The 17654-nt window shown below is 39.9% G+C and overlaps 1 protein-coding gene across 1 annotated transcript in view; it reads right to left on the reverse strand.

The window, feature by feature from the left end:
- The window catches only part of DYNC1H1 (dynein cytoplasmic 1 heavy chain 1), a 45349-nt gene that overhangs the window by 16309 nt on the left and 11386 nt on the right, over nt 1-17654 (reverse strand). Inside the window, exons 17-47 of the mRNA XM_066321779.1 lie at nt 16985-17140; nt 16504-16617; nt 15787-15897; nt 15498-15707; nt 14982-15128; nt 14589-14755; nt 13720-13893; nt 12853-13018; nt 12584-12772; nt 12313-12501; nt 11352-11634; nt 9899-9999; nt 8234-8393; nt 7781-8024; nt 7417-7600; nt 6716-6928; nt 6311-6549; nt 6044-6200; nt 5417-5644; nt 4954-5184; nt 4701-4841; nt 4214-4447; nt 3421-3627; nt 3202-3323; nt 2697-2862; nt 2270-2433; nt 1882-2011; nt 980-1113; nt 610-724; nt 329-490; nt 38-252 (exon numbers count right to left, since the gene is read on the reverse strand). Of these exons, the coding sequence (XP_066177876.1) occupies nt 38-252; nt 329-490; nt 610-724; nt 980-1113; nt 1882-2011; nt 2270-2433; nt 2697-2862; nt 3202-3323; nt 3421-3627; nt 4214-4447; nt 4701-4841; nt 4954-5184; nt 5417-5644; nt 6044-6200; nt 6311-6549; nt 6716-6928; nt 7417-7600; nt 7781-8024; nt 8234-8393; nt 9899-9999; nt 11352-11634; nt 12313-12501; nt 12584-12772; nt 12853-13018; nt 13720-13893; nt 14589-14755; nt 14982-15128; nt 15498-15707; nt 15787-15897; nt 16504-16617; nt 16985-17140 (5453 nt within the window). The remainder of the gene's footprint in view (nt 1-37; nt 253-328; nt 491-609; nt 725-979; nt 1114-1881; nt 2012-2269; nt 2434-2696; nt 2863-3201; nt 3324-3420; nt 3628-4213; nt 4448-4700; nt 4842-4953; nt 5185-5416; nt 5645-6043; nt 6201-6310; nt 6550-6715; nt 6929-7416; nt 7601-7780; nt 8025-8233; nt 8394-9898; nt 10000-11351; nt 11635-12312; nt 12502-12583; nt 12773-12852; nt 13019-13719; nt 13894-14588; nt 14756-14981; nt 15129-15497; nt 15708-15786; nt 15898-16503; nt 16618-16984; nt 17141-17654) is intronic.

The following is a 17654-nucleotide window of genomic DNA, read 5'->3' on the forward strand; positions in this document are numbered from 1 at the left end:
GATATTTGTAAAGTATGTTGGAATATGCAGCAATTACCTGTTGAAGAGTGCAGGAGAGGTAGCTGCCCTGTCCTTCAGGCCTTCAGAAGATGGATTCATAGTGAACACTACATGGAGATTGCGAATGACTTGGCTGGTGAACCATTTGTACAGTTCTTCATGTGAATCCAACATTAAACCTTCTTTCTGTGCTCCTTCTTTACACTGAGTCATGAGAGTAGCATATTCATCTCCTTCAAAGAGACCAGGAACCTAATTCAAAAGATAGTTTTGTTATAGTTTATGGTCGTAAAAAGTTGCAAAAGATATTTACTTAAAATCTTCTTACCTCTCCATTGGCTAGGAGAGTGTTCATTCTCTCCAGGAATCCAGAATCCAAGACGTTTGACTCATCCATAATAAAAGCTATCTTTTCATTTTTACAGCCAGAGCGTCTCAATACTGTCCTAAGGTCTTCATCAAAATCTTCACCTGTGTATTTTCTGTGAACCTGGTAAGAGTTAACATTGGCCATTAACATTTTGGTTTAGCTTTTTCATGAGATTTTAGGAGTCAATATGTAAGTGGGAGTTTTGCCTTACAGGTTTTCAGTAAACTTAGCACACCAACCTTGATTTGGTAGACACTCAAACCATTCATCCAGGCAACAAATCTTGACAGGGTTGTTTTCCCTGCTCCACTGACTCCAATTAGCAGCAAGTGGCCCTGTGGCTGACGGAAGATTCTGAAAAAGAACACAACCAAGTGTGATTGGTAAGTGTTAGCAACTCACTGAAGCTTTTCCTAGAACGTCTAAGCTTCAAGCTAGTACCGTAACTAACACCTTTCCAGATAGGACCCTGCTATATGGAGGCTGGCAGTGTATTTTCTATAGACAACAATGAGACCATGTTCCATTGTTACTCTCTACAGAGGCTATTCTGGTTTGGAGTAACTCTAAATAGTGCTAATATGAGCAGCAATGGAAGTCTGAACTTACCGGTCAATTCTTAACACATGATCCAAGACTTCATTGAACAGGACAAGAGGTACATCAAGTTCTTCTTCATAGAAGACTTTAAGCCTAGCTTTCACATAGTCTCTCAATTCCTCTTGATCCACTGGAATATAATCCTAAAAGAACCAGTCAATACAGCATGGAAGTTAAGATTAAGGGAATTTGCTTAGGGGTAAATTTACGAGTACACTAAAGCAGAACTAATAATACTTTAAAGCAGCAATCCTCTACAAAAGCTTAAGAACGTTGTACTCATTTAACTTGCACAGGAACAGGTCCACTGCCTAGAGCAGCACAGGTATCAGCATGGGATTTAAACTATCTACTGAACCTACCATAGGCTGAGCCTGTGCTGCCAGTTACCAAAGAGACTGGGAAGTAGCACTACAGACTTACTCCCTTCCCCAGTTTATTTTAAACAGCCTTTCCTAGTCACTTACTATTGGTCAGAGAAGGGTAGCAAGCTGGGTGGACTTTTGCCTAAACTCACCAGGATTTGTACAGCTGGCCCAGACGGACCACTTCCGATTATAAGAAACAGGTCACCAGAAAATGTGTAATATCAGTATTGCTCAAGGGTCACTGCCTTATCTAAGAGATTCTGTAAAGAATAACTGTAACCTGGTAATGCTGCACTGTTCTTGAGAAATATTATACTGCTTTTACATTCCATGGTAGCATCTCTGGCATAACAGCTATTAACTTTGTGGCAGAGTCCACTTCAGATAATCATAGTAAAAATTTCTTGGAGATCAATTTAACAGCATGATGGGCACTGATTATCACTTTAATACGGTCATAAGAGCTGCATCGCTCACTTGTATCTAATCTATTTAATTTTGAAGTAGGTTGGTTTTTTTTTTTTTTTTTTGATTTTAACTTGCCTTTGACAGCCAGTTGCTGTACAAGATAGGTCTGCTCATAGCTTTTTCTTTGTCAATGTTGGGGAAGTGCTTCAGAGCAACCATGTCAATGTTCTCATCAGTCCAGCGTCTCTCCTCATCTTCCACAAGCCTGGATAAAGAAGTAAGTCAGTGAGTACAGTGCTCTGTAATGGGAGGATATAATCACACCATGGCAGCACTATGAAGTATATTTCTGCTTTGTACCTATACAACTTCCAAGAGAGTCAAGCTGGAGTGAAAGGAAATATTCTCACTGGTATTCCAGCTATTTAACATAAAGTACACTTTAGTTTGATGTTCTAATGGAAGTTGGCAAGGAGTAGGCAACTTTTTATGGTCTTGCTTCCCCAGCTCATGAATTTTTTACCTGTCCTGGAAGAGACGTAAGGCTTCGTGGGCCCAAATCCTGATAAGGCCTTCAACTGGTAAGGTTTCCAGTGGTCTTAATGCCTCAAATATACCTCTCACCCACCGAGTCATTTCACGAGGTGAGTAGATGTAATGTGGCTGTGTGTCTTGAGTGAATCTCTCCTAAAAATTGAATCTTAATTAGTTACTCTATTATCTTGAAGTTGCACCATATTTTTTACAGGCCCTGGCATTAGAAGATATTACTCTGACAGCATAATTCAGTCATCTTTGCCAAAACTCAAGTAACTAGTTGAGTTCTTGTACACATATTATCCACATGGAAGGCTAACAACACATGTCAAATGATTCAGCATAGAAGAACGGAGTTCTTCAACTGTTCTTCAAACTTCAACTGGAGTTTGGAGTTGCACTTAACAAGTTACCTGAGACATTGTGTAGAACTCTACCATGGCAGCGGTGAGAGGTTCCGCATACGTGCGAAGTGATGGGATCAGCCTCAGCATTGCACGATTGAATGTTCCATATATCTGAGTAAGTGAAGCTGGTCCAGGATAGTCCACGTAAACCACAGGAACATGTCGTAAAAATCTGAAAGATTAGCGTATTACACAGTACAGAAAGTCAATTATCTTCATTATCTTTTGCCAATATTAAGTAACAGCTTGATTCAAAATCATCAGCAGCAATTGTAGTTGGCTTGACTGCTCCCATTCTCAAGTGTTTCAGACAGGTAATTCAACAGCCTAACACAGAGTCAGTCTACTGCCCAGCTGTCAGTAAGAACCAAGCAGCAGATAGTGCAAAAGCAAGGAACACAATTTCAGCACAGCTGTTGTTAAACAAGTGTATTAAGAACAGATTACATAATCAATGCCTCAAGTTTTGACTCTTACTCCATTGTTACCTAGAATTTACTAGACACATTACCTGTGCGACAGAGGTTTTCTTCCAGGATCAGTAGGTGGATTACATGCACCAACAAACTGAATTCTCTCCAGTTTCACCCATGTCTGGTCAGACGTACGGTAGAATCCTCCATGTTCCACCATCTGGAACAAAAACATAAAAATAAAATCAAATCAGTGGAACATTTTATTTCCCTATATGTAGCTGTTGTGATACAGATGATTACAAAGAAAAACAAACCTGTCTAATGAAGGATATGACTCTCTGTGTGCCGTACTTATCCATATCTGGCAAGTTGATTTCATCACAGAACAGCACCAGCCACTTTCCTAACTGCACAGGAGCCAGCACCACTCCATTAGGGGTACGCCTGTACTCACAGTAGTGATCAAAAGTTTTCAACAGCAGTTCTGGAGTGGTAGCACTTGAAAAGTTGAGTCCAACCACCTTAAAAAGAAAATAGTGGAAAAAAAATTAAAATACACTAAGGACTGAAAAAAGTGTATCAGGAGTCCTGAAAACAGATGTTTGGCTGTTCACAATGGAAGTACAAATCCCATCCACACTACAGGTATATTACCACATATATACAGCCATATACAGCCTAGATACTCTTTGCTTCCCACAGCAGGTTCTCCGTTTACCATGCAGTAATGCTTCTTGCCCAACCCTCTATTTTGAACATCACAGTCCCATGTAACTGTCACTCTATCCAAGTATGAAGAAGGATGAGAGCTACTCTTAAACAGTTGCGCAGGTTTTTAACTGAATGCAAGAATGCTCCTCTGTTACTGAAGTGGCAAATGAAGAAAGCAGCTTTAGGCTAAAGAACTTTAGAAATGAATTTGTATTCTCCTCAACACAATTTTTATTTTTTGCTATATACACACCTGACTGACTGAAGTGAAGCTATGACTGAATTCTGGCTAGGAAATAAATTCCATGCTATCTTTAATCTTAAGAAGATTAAAGACTTGCTACTTCTCTGTAATTCACACACCCATGTGCAGACACACACAACTCTCTTGTGTACCTCCATGTCAGGTAGAGCTCTGAGAGCACTGAAGAGGGTCATGGTCTTTCCAGAACCTGGTGGGCCACAGAGCACCAGAGGTTTGTGTTCTGCCAGCCAAGTGTACAGCAATGCTTCATGGCGAACTGTATCTAGGGTTGGCACTACAACATCAGGAGCTGCCACTTTGTGTGTTTCAACTTCAATTTGAGGAACTTTGGATTGCCATGGCACCCATTCACCTGTAATGGACACCTAGAAGCACAAAAACATAATCAGACAATTTAGAAGGAATCCAGCTCAGCCTTAGTTAATTTAAGTGACATCAAATTTTATGTGCTTACTTAAACACGCTTGTAAATAAATGTTTATTTGATGTGTTTGCTGAAGTGTGAAACAGTAAAATTTAAAATAGTCTAGTAGTTTATTCTCCAGGTTTGCCTCCAAAATCTAAAGCAAACTTTTAAGAAAATGAAAGAGCAACACTTCTAGCACAAGAAAGGTTTACCTCATAGTCAATTATAGGTATGTTGGGTGCAGTTGGCAGTGGCACAGTGGTGATTCTCCTGATGTATTCTCCCAGCTCTGCTCTCATTTTCAAACGACTGTCTCCGGAAAGAGACCACAGTATCGCATAGACCAGGTACCTCTGTTAAGAAGCAACAACAGCCAATATTGGTTTTAGAGTAATGGAACGAAGCTCAATGAATAACTCAAACCTAGGCAAACACAGGAGTCACTTAACAGCAGACTGCCTTTACCTGGATGTAACGCTCCAGCTGGTCTATCTGCATGGGGAAGTCAGGATGGTTGGCGTTGTACTGGGCCACATTGCGGCAAGCTTGGTGCAGCATGGAGAACAGAGAGCCAAGGCAGCGCAGGCGGGTGAGGTCCATGATGTGCTCCAGCTTGAAAGCGTGTTCAAGTGCCTTGGTTACCAGCCCATTGGATGTGAAATATGGCTGCATGATTGTTGCAGCATCTCTCTGAATCTGTTGGGGGAGACAAACACTGCTCTAAGCATTTGATTCTCATTTGACTACCACGCAGAAAGAAAATATTTTGTTTAAACTTTGGAATGCTTCATATTTAAAAAAAAGAAAGAAAAAATGTGTAAAGAGGAAGTCAGCTTTTCTATGATAGGCTGTCATAATTTCTATGTATAGTGTACTTGTGATACAAGCATTTTTACTACTTTATCCCATAATGCAATCTAAGTTATACCTGCAACATTGGGGATGCTGCTTCTTCTCCTTCATCCTCTTTGCCCTTTCGCCTGCGCTGAGCTTCCTCCTCACCTTCATCCAGAGGAATGCTTCTTAGTCTGGCCAGGAAGTTATTGAATATCATGTCTGTACTGAGAACATCCTCACTGAACCAGACCATACCACACCTTGACACTGTAGCCAAAGTGGCATATTTCAGATCCTGTACTTCAAACATGATACGCACCTGAAAAACAGAATTTAAAACAACACTTAGGAGTAAAAACAACCAACCAAGATCAAAACGACAGAATAACCCTTTCCCCGAAGAAACAGAGACCTTTTAAAATACGCACATTTTCATTTAAATGCTGAATAATCAACATCAACATTATACTGTCCTAAGGTAAGTTCATAATTATTGACATTTACCATAAGATTTATATAATTCACATTTTGTCTTACAGGGTCAGATTAAGTGTAACATAAAACGTTTCCACAAAACCCCTTTACTCCAGCAAACCACAATCTGAACTCAGTATTACTTTGCTTGTGATGAAAAAGAGGGACAACACTAGTACATATTAAATTAAACCAACAAGCTTATATACAGCACATAAATACAATGTAAAAAAAGTAACATTACATTTGGTGGGAGGCTGAGACGTTCTCCATTTGGCAGAGTCAGAAGTTTGTTGTCATCCAGAACAGAGTTCAAGTTCTCAACCCATTCAGGGTCTACATCACCATCAAAGATAATCCACTGACGCTTTTGTAATTCACCCCTCACATTGTCTATGATTCTGTATTAAAGGAAATATTCATTGAAGTAGAGAATTAAGACTCAGTAAGGTGAAATTATCCTAGGTGCAAATGTACCAGCCATTTTGTATTTGTGCTATTAAACACTTACTTTCTCAGGACATGTGTAAACAAGCCATCTGTCCATTCCCTGGTATTTGGATCCAAAGTACCATAGAGGTGATCTTTGCTGATTGCTTTTGGATCTATAATGTGAGCAACACCTTCCACTCCCTCAAGGCGTTCAAGGGCCTTCAGAAGTACTCTCCAGGCCATGCTCTTTCCACTTCCAGAGGGACCAACCATCATCAAACCATGATTTATCTGTGTAATCTGATACAGCTGAAGAACCTGTGACGCAAGAAATAATGCGGCAATTAAATTCAGCAGTTAATCTAAGATTTCAGGTATTGTTTGTTTAAGACAAGAAAAATTCAAAAGCTTTTGACTTTTCATAATATAAAAGGAAATTTAGTCTTATAAACTTCAACTCCACATTTTCAGTTTCCGGTTTTACCTTTTCAACCCACATGCCACCAACTTCCTCTCCATCACCATAGGTAAGGTACATTTCCTGACACACTTTCTTAAGTTCCTCTCTCAAGGCTGTCATCTCTCCACGGTGATACTGTACTCCAGGGAATACATCAGAAAGGAGACTGAACAGCAGTGGAATGTCTTCTGCAACCAGTTTTGGTACCATAGTTTCACATACACTTTGGATCAGGATCTGCAGAGAGACAGTCACATTTCATTGACGATTTTTTCATTAAGTTCACTTTAAGTTCACTTTACCAAATGTGTTTGACAAGGAGTACTTCACTAAATAGTTTACTGATTAAGTACCAGACCAGGGTAGTCTTAGTCAAAATAACCACTGAAGTGGTTTCAACTTTGGAACTACCCAATGATTTCCTACTGATTTTCAGTTTATACAAGTCCTTCTTATGTCTCTCCATTATGCTTTTGGCGTTAATTGCTGAGACGCTGAGCAGCAATAAGTGTCACAGATGCACCACCTCATATGAATGAGTTCTGCACTATAATTCAGAGACTTAGAAGTCATGTTGAACTTGGTGCTTTTAAGCTATCAAGTTACCTTTGGTAAATAACATTATTATGTTCACATGGCTTAATACTAAATGGTTAACGCTGAAGGGTTACATTCTTTGTTTATTGTGCATTCTGTGTCACAGAAGAACTTTGCACACACATTACCTCTTGCTCTGGCAAGTTCTCAGCGATTTCTCCCTCATCAACAACTTCACCACGCTCTTCCTTCTCCCTCTTTATCTTCTGAATCCTTTCCCTCTTCACATTACCTGCACTAACCAGCACACTCTTCAGTGCTCTCAGGCCAAAGTCATAATGACTTTGGGAGGACAGCTGTTCATCACAAAGCCTAAGAAGCGAAAGAGATAAATACAATTTGATTCTCAGTACGAACCAACATAACACTCAGTAAATGTCATTCTTTACTTGAAATGATTGCTGCACAATGTGCTTAGTGAGTTGCAAAGAATATTACAGCTTTGAACAATAAGTTGTATTGTTACTGACTGGAGCCAAACTTGTTACTCACTTGAAGAATGGTACTATCTTATTGGCAAGAACTTCAGCAGTACGGAAACCTTGGGAGTACAGCATGACCTGGGCAATCAACTGACGGTCTGGTTTTGTCATTGCCAAGCTACGGAACAACTTCTTCAAATTGTCAGGCAGATTAGATCTGCCTGCATAGCCAGGATTCATGGTGATGAAGATAGCCATGTCAGGGCTCACTTTGACTTGTTTGTTCAGCAGCTCACAGGTAATGGGTGTTGCAGCTGAAAAGAGAGTGCATTTAATTATACCTCAGGCAGATCCATCACTCTGAGAACTGAAGTCATACATTATTCCATTTTAGTTTCCTACAGTAATAAGTTACATCAAATACTTAAGTTTTGGCAAAAAGTAGCTTCATCCTTGCATTATTTGCAAGAAATGTAGCTGAGCAACAAAACAATCTGAAGGATGTTAGAGAAGAATTACATACTCTTGTCATAGTTGGGGTTGGAATGCTCGCGCAAGGCTTCCTGGATGCACTGAACTTGCTGTGAAACAGCAGAGAGCATTCGCTCCTCCAGCCTGTTGAACTCATCAAAGCAGCCCCACGCACCCACTTGGCAAAGACCCACAAAGATGCGTCCCATTGCCTGCAAGGAGAGGGGAAAATTCACTCAACTGCATCAGCAAAGGAGCAGAGAAGAGCACTTTATACGATGCATCCAAGGCAGGAAGAAGCTGTGTTTATTTGTAGGCTACTGCATTTGCAGTATTGTAGGAGACACGAAAGGGTTCTGAAGTTCAGCTTTCACTGCTTCAGAGAACCACAGAAGACCATCATAGCTCCCTATTACTCCATACTGTACTGCAGTGTGTTCCTAAACAGGTAAACTAAGTCCAAGGCATGATGTTTTGTTTGCTGATACCATTAATATCAGGTGGAGTTCTAGGCCTTTATTGCAAAGAAGGTACAAGAATTACCCTCAGAAGGGCAAATTGGATGGCCAAAGTATGACAACCGTTCTACATAAACAACAGCCTTTAAGGTAAGATTCTGTGGAAGGCAACATGAGGGAACATGACGGAAGTCTAGAATCTACTGGTTTCAGATGAATAGTTATCAATTATTCACTGCCTTTTCTACTACAAGAACTTAGGAATCATTAAAAAAAAAGACAACAAAGCGCTGCCCTTTAATAAAGTACATAGTAATAGTGCACAGTGGAACAATTTGGTAAAGATGTTATAGAACCAAGTGTTCAAGTGGATTTAAGGGGAGAAAAGGTACATGAACAAAGGTTCACTGGAGTATGAACAGAGTAACACATTTCCACTGGGACATCCTGATCGTCTTAACTGTTAGAGGGAGGAAAGGAGCTGGGGTAAGGAAGGATTGCATTATCTGTGATTATTAATATACTTCCTAGGCATTTTCCTGCAGTCACCCCTACAAGCCAAATGCTGGCTAAATAGAATTCTGATCTGGTCAAAATAGAGCTGTACAGAAAAAAAAAAAAAAAAAGACATGGGCAACCTGGCAGAGTCCATAAAGTTTAGTGATTCCTTGTCCATGCTTTATATTGTTTTTTATCTATACACTTGGCAAGGTTTTCATTTGAAGATAATTTACTGTATTATAGTTTAGAGATATTTCATCTGGTTCTCAGTTTGAAGATGCCATTAATCATCAAATATCTGGATAATTTTTTTTAGTTTTGAATAATTCTTCACATGCTGAGATAAACTACACAGCTATGTCATAAAGGATAATTTCGTAATAGTATAGCTACTTCAATAATCTCACACTCCCATCTGTTCCTCATTCAACCAGTACTATCAATGCAAACTACATAGTTTAAGATACTTTCCTAAAGCCAGTCTTAACCCCCTGCCCCTATACTTCCCTTCCCTCCATCTGCTGTTACAGAGCTACCTGTTCAAAAACCCAGAACCTCTGCTCTAGTAATGCTCCATCCCACTTCTGCTTCATGCATTTTTCTTGTTAACAGAGGTCCTGTATGATCCACAGATACCAGCTCAGTTAGGACTTACACATAATCATCTTGAAAATAAACACTGCTGGCTGTTCCAGGGTTCTGGAGAGATTCCTACTGTTTGTTAAAAAAGATTACATTGTTTTAATCAAACAGCTTACCTGGAAGTCAAACGTTTCGTCGCAGTTGAAAACCAACACAAAGCGGCCAAGCTGATGTCCAAGAGCTTTAACAGATTCTGTTTTACCAGTACCAGCAGGACCTGTTTTTGAAATGGGATGGACATGCTTTAGAGTTCATCATCTGAGTACCACTGCCAACTTGTGTAATCTGCCAATGTGGATTCTGAAAGTGCCTGCTCAGGAGGGTTGAACGAAACCTAAAACTGTTTTGATTTCTTCCAAAAGACCGTTTTGTTCTTTGCTATCTTAGTTATAAGTGTTCTGCATGTTCACATTCATGCTGTATTGTGGGCGTGCACCTCCTTTCCCCAGTCCACCCCCTAAACCCCAACCCAGGCCACACCACAGTCTCAGGAATGCTTGTTAGGGCCTTGGCCTACATTAACAGCACCAGTTAGGTCCCCTTGAGCTTATCAGAAACCCTGTCTGCTCCCACAGCTTCTGCTGTCTAATGAGCTCCTGTTTTCCACTTAATAGCCTTGAGACTTACATTTTTTTCTGTCTGAACAACAGAGCAAGTAGAATAATATTTTTGTTGTTGGACTTTTCAAGGAATGTTTCAGTAACTGGCCAACTCGGATTATGGCCAGGATAGAAACTTCCTGATGACTAAAATCAGTAATTTTGTAACTCTATAAACAGTGGTCCTAAGTGAGATCCTTTGAAATCTCCTGGACTGCAGCAGTCTGTGGCCAGGAACTCTCTCCCAGTGGGATGCCTCTTCGAGCTTGTGACCTCTCCAATTTGCAATGGAGGATTGCCATTGAAAGCTGACAACTGAACCTGGACTGATATCCCCCACTCTTTGAGACCCAACTCTTCATTTCTGCAGAGATGCAAAGGCATCTGACATATTTCACTGAATTCAAGGGGAATTTTTCATAGGTATACCTTTGCACATACTTCATGTCTGTGTGCCTTATGAGTGTTGCCAATTTAGGTCTATAGTTAAAGTAAACCTTTTGTAAAATTACTGCTGTGATTACAGAAAATCTTATTGAATCATTTTGTTTTAAATTAATCAATCGTTCAAGTAGTGCTATTATTGCATTGATTAGGCAATTAAGTGTTGCTAAATTCTTTAGACTTAAACTTGATCCAGTCTGAATCTAAGTTGAGCAGACTTGTGACTCGACAGTAGCTCCCTTACTGCTCTGCATCCCGTTACTGTAATCTCTGCTTTATCCTTCTGTGTCCCCAGTCTCCACATAAACCATTTTAGATTTTCTTAATCTGATCTTTTCTTGTGTGCTTTAACTATATAGTAAGTAATCGAATGAACCCCACCATAGAATTTGTTGTGCTTTTACAAATTCTTATTAAACCTGCCTTTGCTGATACCTCACTAGTGATTCTTTAAGTGACCTAAACCACTCTTTCTCATATATATTACAAGAAATAAGAATCTTATACATTTGTCTCCCAAACTTACCAAATGGTGATCCTCCAAGTCTTGCCTCCAGGGCTTGTGTCATGGTCAGGTAGCAGCGGTCAGTGAGAGGAGTCTGTACCAGCTTATCCTGAACTCCAAGGTACTCAAACCCATAGTTGAATTTAGCATTTGCCATCTGAATGGAGAGCTGTTGCAACACATCTGTCTGCTTTGGGTCAAAGTAGAACCGCATTTGGCTGAGCCACTCGAAGGATTTGGAGTTGTCGATCTTGCTTTTGATCAGTGATCTTGTAACATCTCTCTGGTGCACCAACTCAGTGATCTGGAGAATGAAGTAACTCCTTAAGCCCACAACAGAAACCAACAAAGGCTAATAAAGACAGGAATCCTACAGCTTCTCATAGCTATGTGCACAGTGAATTGCCATCATTTAGAAATTACAACATAAAACCAGTCTCTGGTTTAAAATCTGTTGCTACAAAGCCCAAACTAACGTTGCCTACTGTTCTTAATGATTTTCCTAGTTTACATCAAAGTATTTTGCCCCAGTTAGCCTGTTAATCTATTACAGTACTGAACTTGGTATTTTACTTGCCAGAAGCCAGGTATTTCCCTCTAGAAATAACCCAGAATGATTTTAATTCACCACCCCCCCACTCCAATCCTTATCTACAAACAAAAGCATATTATGATTACAACAATAAGCAACTTAATGACATATTTCACATTTGAATGAAAAGAATCAGTAACTTCCATACCTGGAAGATCCAGTTTGAAGATCAGTTCAATGAGATAGCCTATAATATGGTATCATGCATTAAGCTGACTAGAGTGAAAAACTACCACCACTGACATTAAGGATCAGGCCTTAATGTAATTGCTTACATAGCACAAAATCGTTTCCTGGAGGAATAGTAAGCCTTAGACTGATCAATCTTTTCATTAAAATTTAAAAATGCTCACCTGTAAACCCTGAAGAGGAAAGGAGGTTCTTACTTACCAAGTGCTCCAGTTTCCTTCTGCGAAGGGGTGGCTGCTCCATCAGCACAGAGTCTGCCAGGACATTGAGTGTGACCTCAACATTGGCCAGCACAGACTGGAGGGGACTGTTGTCTCCACCTCCACCATTGAGGGCTGACTCCACATTCTCAGACCAAGCAATCTGGGCTGACAGCACAACAAGTTGAGCCTGTGTAAAAAAAACCTCATCAGATTGTTTTCCTTGCTGAAGTAACCAAGCTGCAGTATACTTAAATGTTCCACATTAATACCTGGTATTTGTCAATCCAAGAGATGTAGACTGCTGGATCAATTGAAGTTGCTTTTCCAAAGATTTCTACTTCAGTAACAGACTCTGCAAGCAATTTAGCAAGGGTCACTCTCATTTCTTTTTCAACAAGAGTGAGCCACTCATTGATCTTGGGATGTTCTGTGATGGAGACGGGTGTTTTGAACAGCACCTGCAAGAATTAAAGGTTTAAGCCAGCCCACATTCACTTATTTTCAGAATTTTATTTAGGAAGAAATACTGCAGCTATACCTCCTCTCCTTCACGTGAGGATATCCCAAGAACCACAGAATTGTCTTCATTGAGAATAATGCTAGAAACTCCAGCAAACATTTTCTTGAAGTGTTTCTGCAACTTAGCAACATTTTTGCTGTTTCCAATGATTTCAAGCAAGTCTTCATCACCAACAAAGTAGAACCTGTTAATCACATAAAATTTGATCTATATCAGAACTCCAACTATCACTTTTAATTTACAATTTATGCTTCATCCATGGCCACTACAGTGGAAGTAATTGACAACCATTTCCTTAACACAGGAGCTCATGAACCATAAATTTGCTAGCAGTTATATCTCAGTGCTACCATTAAGTTCACGTGGTCTGTACCATACAGAAGTGTACACATGCTCCATAGTGTGGAACATTTTCTTTACTTATCCATCTCTGCAACACCCACAGTTGGGTTTGCAAATGAATTGCCTATCAGCCAGGAAGAGCTCCCACTCAGTATCTCCCCAACTCTTTTTTTCTCATGCTAAGTGACAAACTAGTTGAGCACTACAGGTAAGGCCAAATAATGACCTAATAACTGGACTGTGACAATTCAGACACAGTCCTTCAATACAATGTCAGAAGAACCTCTTCAGTTTACAGAAATCAGCTGCAATGGTTCCTTAGGCAATATCCAAATCCTGCACCCAGGATGAGCAAATAAAGGAAGTTTCAGCCCCACTTCTGGAGAAGTAGCTGTAACTGAATCCTGTATATAGACAATACACATTTAAATGGTCATAACATCTCATATATATGCACCATAGGAGAACTGTCAGAGGCTTTACAGAGCCATACACCAACTCCTGCACAGAAGCATCAGGTTACTTCAGGAGCCAACTGCTTACCGAGGGAAAGAGGACCTCTCCCTTTCCAAGTATTCTCCCAGAGCTTTCTGTATCTTCCCAAGTAAGTCTGCCAGTCTCTCTAATGATCTCTGCACACCTTGAATGTTTAGAACATCCATCACAAGTGGGGATTTGGACACCTTTTTCATGAGTGCCAAAAATTCAGTGCTGATGCTGCAAGTAAAATAAACAATACGTTAGTGCCAACTCAGTAACCACAGGCCTACAGAACACCAAATAAGTTGTCTCTAAATGACCACCCCAGCTCTAATGGCTGCAGCAGCTCTAGGGAACACAAGCCTTAACTCCCCAAATTCCTCTTTATCTACCTCAAATCCACAACAACAAAATCTAACTTCTTTGTAATGTTTAATCTACCAAGTTCAGAGCAGGTCTACTATCTTTACTTCCTGAAGAGATGCATAAATCTGATTCTTTGATCTGACTGGAAGTGTGTGGAATGAGCAAGTATGATCAGACCAACTTAAAAAAGGAAGCAAATAATGTTTAAAGGGTGATATTAAAGCCTACAGCAACAGAAACTGGCCTGTTTGTTGCAGCCACAGTGCCAGAAAAACCCTTGACGTAACTGACAGGAACTAGCAAGAAAAAACACCTGAGTCTAAAACATCTTCTAAAAATTGTACATCTGTCCATTTACTATAAACATTTTGTGCTATAGTTGTACCTCTCTGCTTGATGAACTTGTATCTACAGCAGCTGTAATCCAGCTGGACCAGGTAAGAATGCAGTCAGTATTTCAACTCAGAGAGTGCTACAGTGAGTCTCAGGCTACAGTGCTACAGAAGTGTCAGGCCTGCCCACATGGCGCCTCAAAGGGAGGCAAGAAAATAACAAAATGAAGTTACCTCTGGAACCGCTGGGTCTCCACAGGCAGCAAGTGCTTGATGTCTGCACTGCCAGTAAAGATACCCTCCAGGTAGACCCATCGCCTTTGGACATCTATCCAGACATCAAAGAGTGCCATGATACGGTTCAGCTTATCTTCCCAGCTAAGGGCATCTTCCTCAAACACCTGAAGTTTAAACACTGCATTAATATTCATTTTAATATTATCAAGTGTTTGACTACTAATAATTATTAGAGGAAACAGTTTTTTGAGAGTTACAAAGTATGTATATACAATTAACAGTCTGTCAGCTTTCAACAGTGAATATAGTCCCTGCTGACAAAAATATAAACTAAACAGAAGTGGAAGGCAGAAATGAACAAAAATTCTTTAGCTTTGTTTTCCATTTTACCTTGTAGTATGGTGACAGCTTCATAGCAGACACACTGTTAATGTGCTCCTTGACTTTGTTGAAAAGGTCATCCCATCCACGAATCAAACGACATTTGTTCTGGTAATTGACCAAGTCCAATTCATAGGTGTTCCACACTTCTCTTATCTGAACAAAAAGATGTTTTAAGATATGACATCAATCATTTCTGCTCCAACATAGTTACTAAGTAGTAAAGTATTGCAGTAATCAGGTACTATTTTTTCTACCAGAAGATTCTGGCTTTACACTCAAGCTTTTGTTAAAAAGATTGAGACTATGATGCAGCAGTTCAAGGTGGGATCTTTGCAGTCACTACCAAGAACTGCTTTTCCCGAATAATGTAAGTCTCATCAGAGGAAGTTTACATAGCTTTAAACTGTTCCCCAAAACAGAGCAAATCATGAAGTCTCGGCACTTGTTTACTACACAAGTAGCCACCTAACAGCAACCCTCAGATTTGCTATTACATGCATACATACAAGAGCTGATACTAGCCTGTTTCAAGAACTCTTCCAAAGCCATCTCTCCCTGAGCCACGAGCAGAACATCTTTGACAATTGCTTCATTTCTCTGTAAATCGACATCCCAGATCTGGCCCAGGGTCAATTCTGACACAACCCAGTTAACATGAAGCCTCTTCATCAGTTGTTTCCAGTGTCGGTCCTTAAGTGCCTCGGATTTCAGTTCGATAACTAACATGTTTATCTACAGAAGAAAAGAAAGCAAGTTACACCCTTGAACCTGAATATAAAACACATGCATTTTAGAAATGTGTGCAACTTACCTTCATGTAGCCCTTCAGAAGTCTCTGAACATACTCATAGGAGGCATACTGCCGCAAACGGGCAGGGAAGTTTTTCAGTTGGTTCAGCAGACCATCCAAGTTTTGTCGAAGCTGTCAGAAACATAAAAGTAATGAAATCTTTCTCTACAAGTCCTGTGTACATAACCATACAGGTTGCCTATACATTTGTTACAGAAAATTCACTCTAATGAGACATTAGCAACAGGACAGCTCTTTTAAGCATTATCTGTATTTACCTAAGATGTGGTGACTCCTCAGTTGAGAATATAGTTTTATTGGTCTGATTGACATTTATGATGCAGTCTTGTCACAGGCAATTAGTTTACAGATTATTGCTCCTTACCTCCTGAGCACTGAACTAAAATCAATGCTGTTTACCCAACTGTATAATGAAGTTTCTCTAATGAAGTCCAACAGCCTATTTAAAAACAGCAGTTTCTTCTCTGTAGATGCAGTCCAATCTCAAACTATGGAAACTGCATAAATTCTCTGTAAGATTACTTAAATTATGACAATCCTGTGAATATTTTTTAGCTCAGCTTCAGAAGAAACATGCTCACAAGATACTGAAAAAGGTACCTAAACACTGAAAATGATTCAAACTGGCAATAGAGCATGTCTGTCCCATGAGGCCTAATTTCTAATTTGCATATACTTGTGGCAGTTCCATTGTTCATGTACACAAAAGTGAAGTACCTTGCGAGGCTGTACTGAGACCCAGGGTTGTTCTTTCATTTGATCAATCTGTTCCCAGACCTTAGAGAGTTCAGACCAGACACCTTTGAGATCCTGCAGCTCTTCAAGGGCTACCTGTAATAAAGAATGTATCAAACATCAGCAGTTATTCCTAATTTTTTCGAAGTCAAGAGCATGAGTGACTTAAACAAAATACTTCTAATCCATCAAAAACCTTGGGATAGTTTGCCAGTTCAACAGAACAGCAAATGACCAAGATGAAATTTTCCATTTTGGTTCACCTATCCGTTTCAAAAGAATAAGGAAGAGTCAAGGAAGAGATCACAGACAAGCTCAGAAGGCTAGAACTGAGTCAATGTGGAGACTGTGCCCTGGTATTAGTAGAGCACACACTACAAGTCACTCTCTGCTGAGGGAGAAAACGATGGAACGGAAACACTTTTATCCGAAACTGGCAAGAAGGTGTGTGAGCGGGTTGTACCTGGACACGCTCTTCGCTGCCACTGAGCAGCCCAGTATCTGTGAGCTCCAGAGCTTCCTTGGCCTTTGCACACTTCTCACGGTCATCCTTCAGCCGGCCGAATTTTCCTTCATAAATGGTAAGAGCCTGAAGAGCCTCTTCTGGACGCAGATTTCCCTAAAGTTTGCATGGGATACATTAATCCGATAATTCTACAGTTACACTGAAGGCAAGTTAGAAGTGGGGACTAAATATAAATGTTGGTTTGTCTCATTTTTTCACATTTCCATTTTACTGACAATAAGACAACGTACTAGTCCACAGTAAGTCTCATTTTATTTTTACATGCAGGTTGTGGCTTTACTAAAAAGCACTTCATGGAAAAAAAAGTGCAAAAAGCAGCTTGCTTCTGAATCCTCCTACATGCATACCTCTGACATACACTTGTTTCAGACAAAGCTCTCTTAGTCAATGAAGTAATTTAGTTTTCTGCACCTAACAGAAGCCTATGTTTTAAGGGTAAATTTCCCTCTGCAACTCTTTCCAAAAATCAACAGTATGATAGGTTATTATAGAACCCTTAAAAAGCCTTTTACTATCACCTAAAATAAAAACGACAAAAAAAAGCATAACAACAAACTCCCTACTTCTTACTGGATGCAGAAAATCTACTTCATTCACTGAATATTAA

The sequence above is a fragment of the Sylvia atricapilla genome, chromosome 6 (assembly GCF_009819655.1).
Source record: "Sylvia atricapilla isolate bSylAtr1 chromosome 6, bSylAtr1.pri, whole genome shotgun sequence".
NCBI classification, from domain to species: Eukaryota; Metazoa; Chordata; class Aves; order Passeriformes; family Sylviidae; genus Sylvia; species Sylvia atricapilla.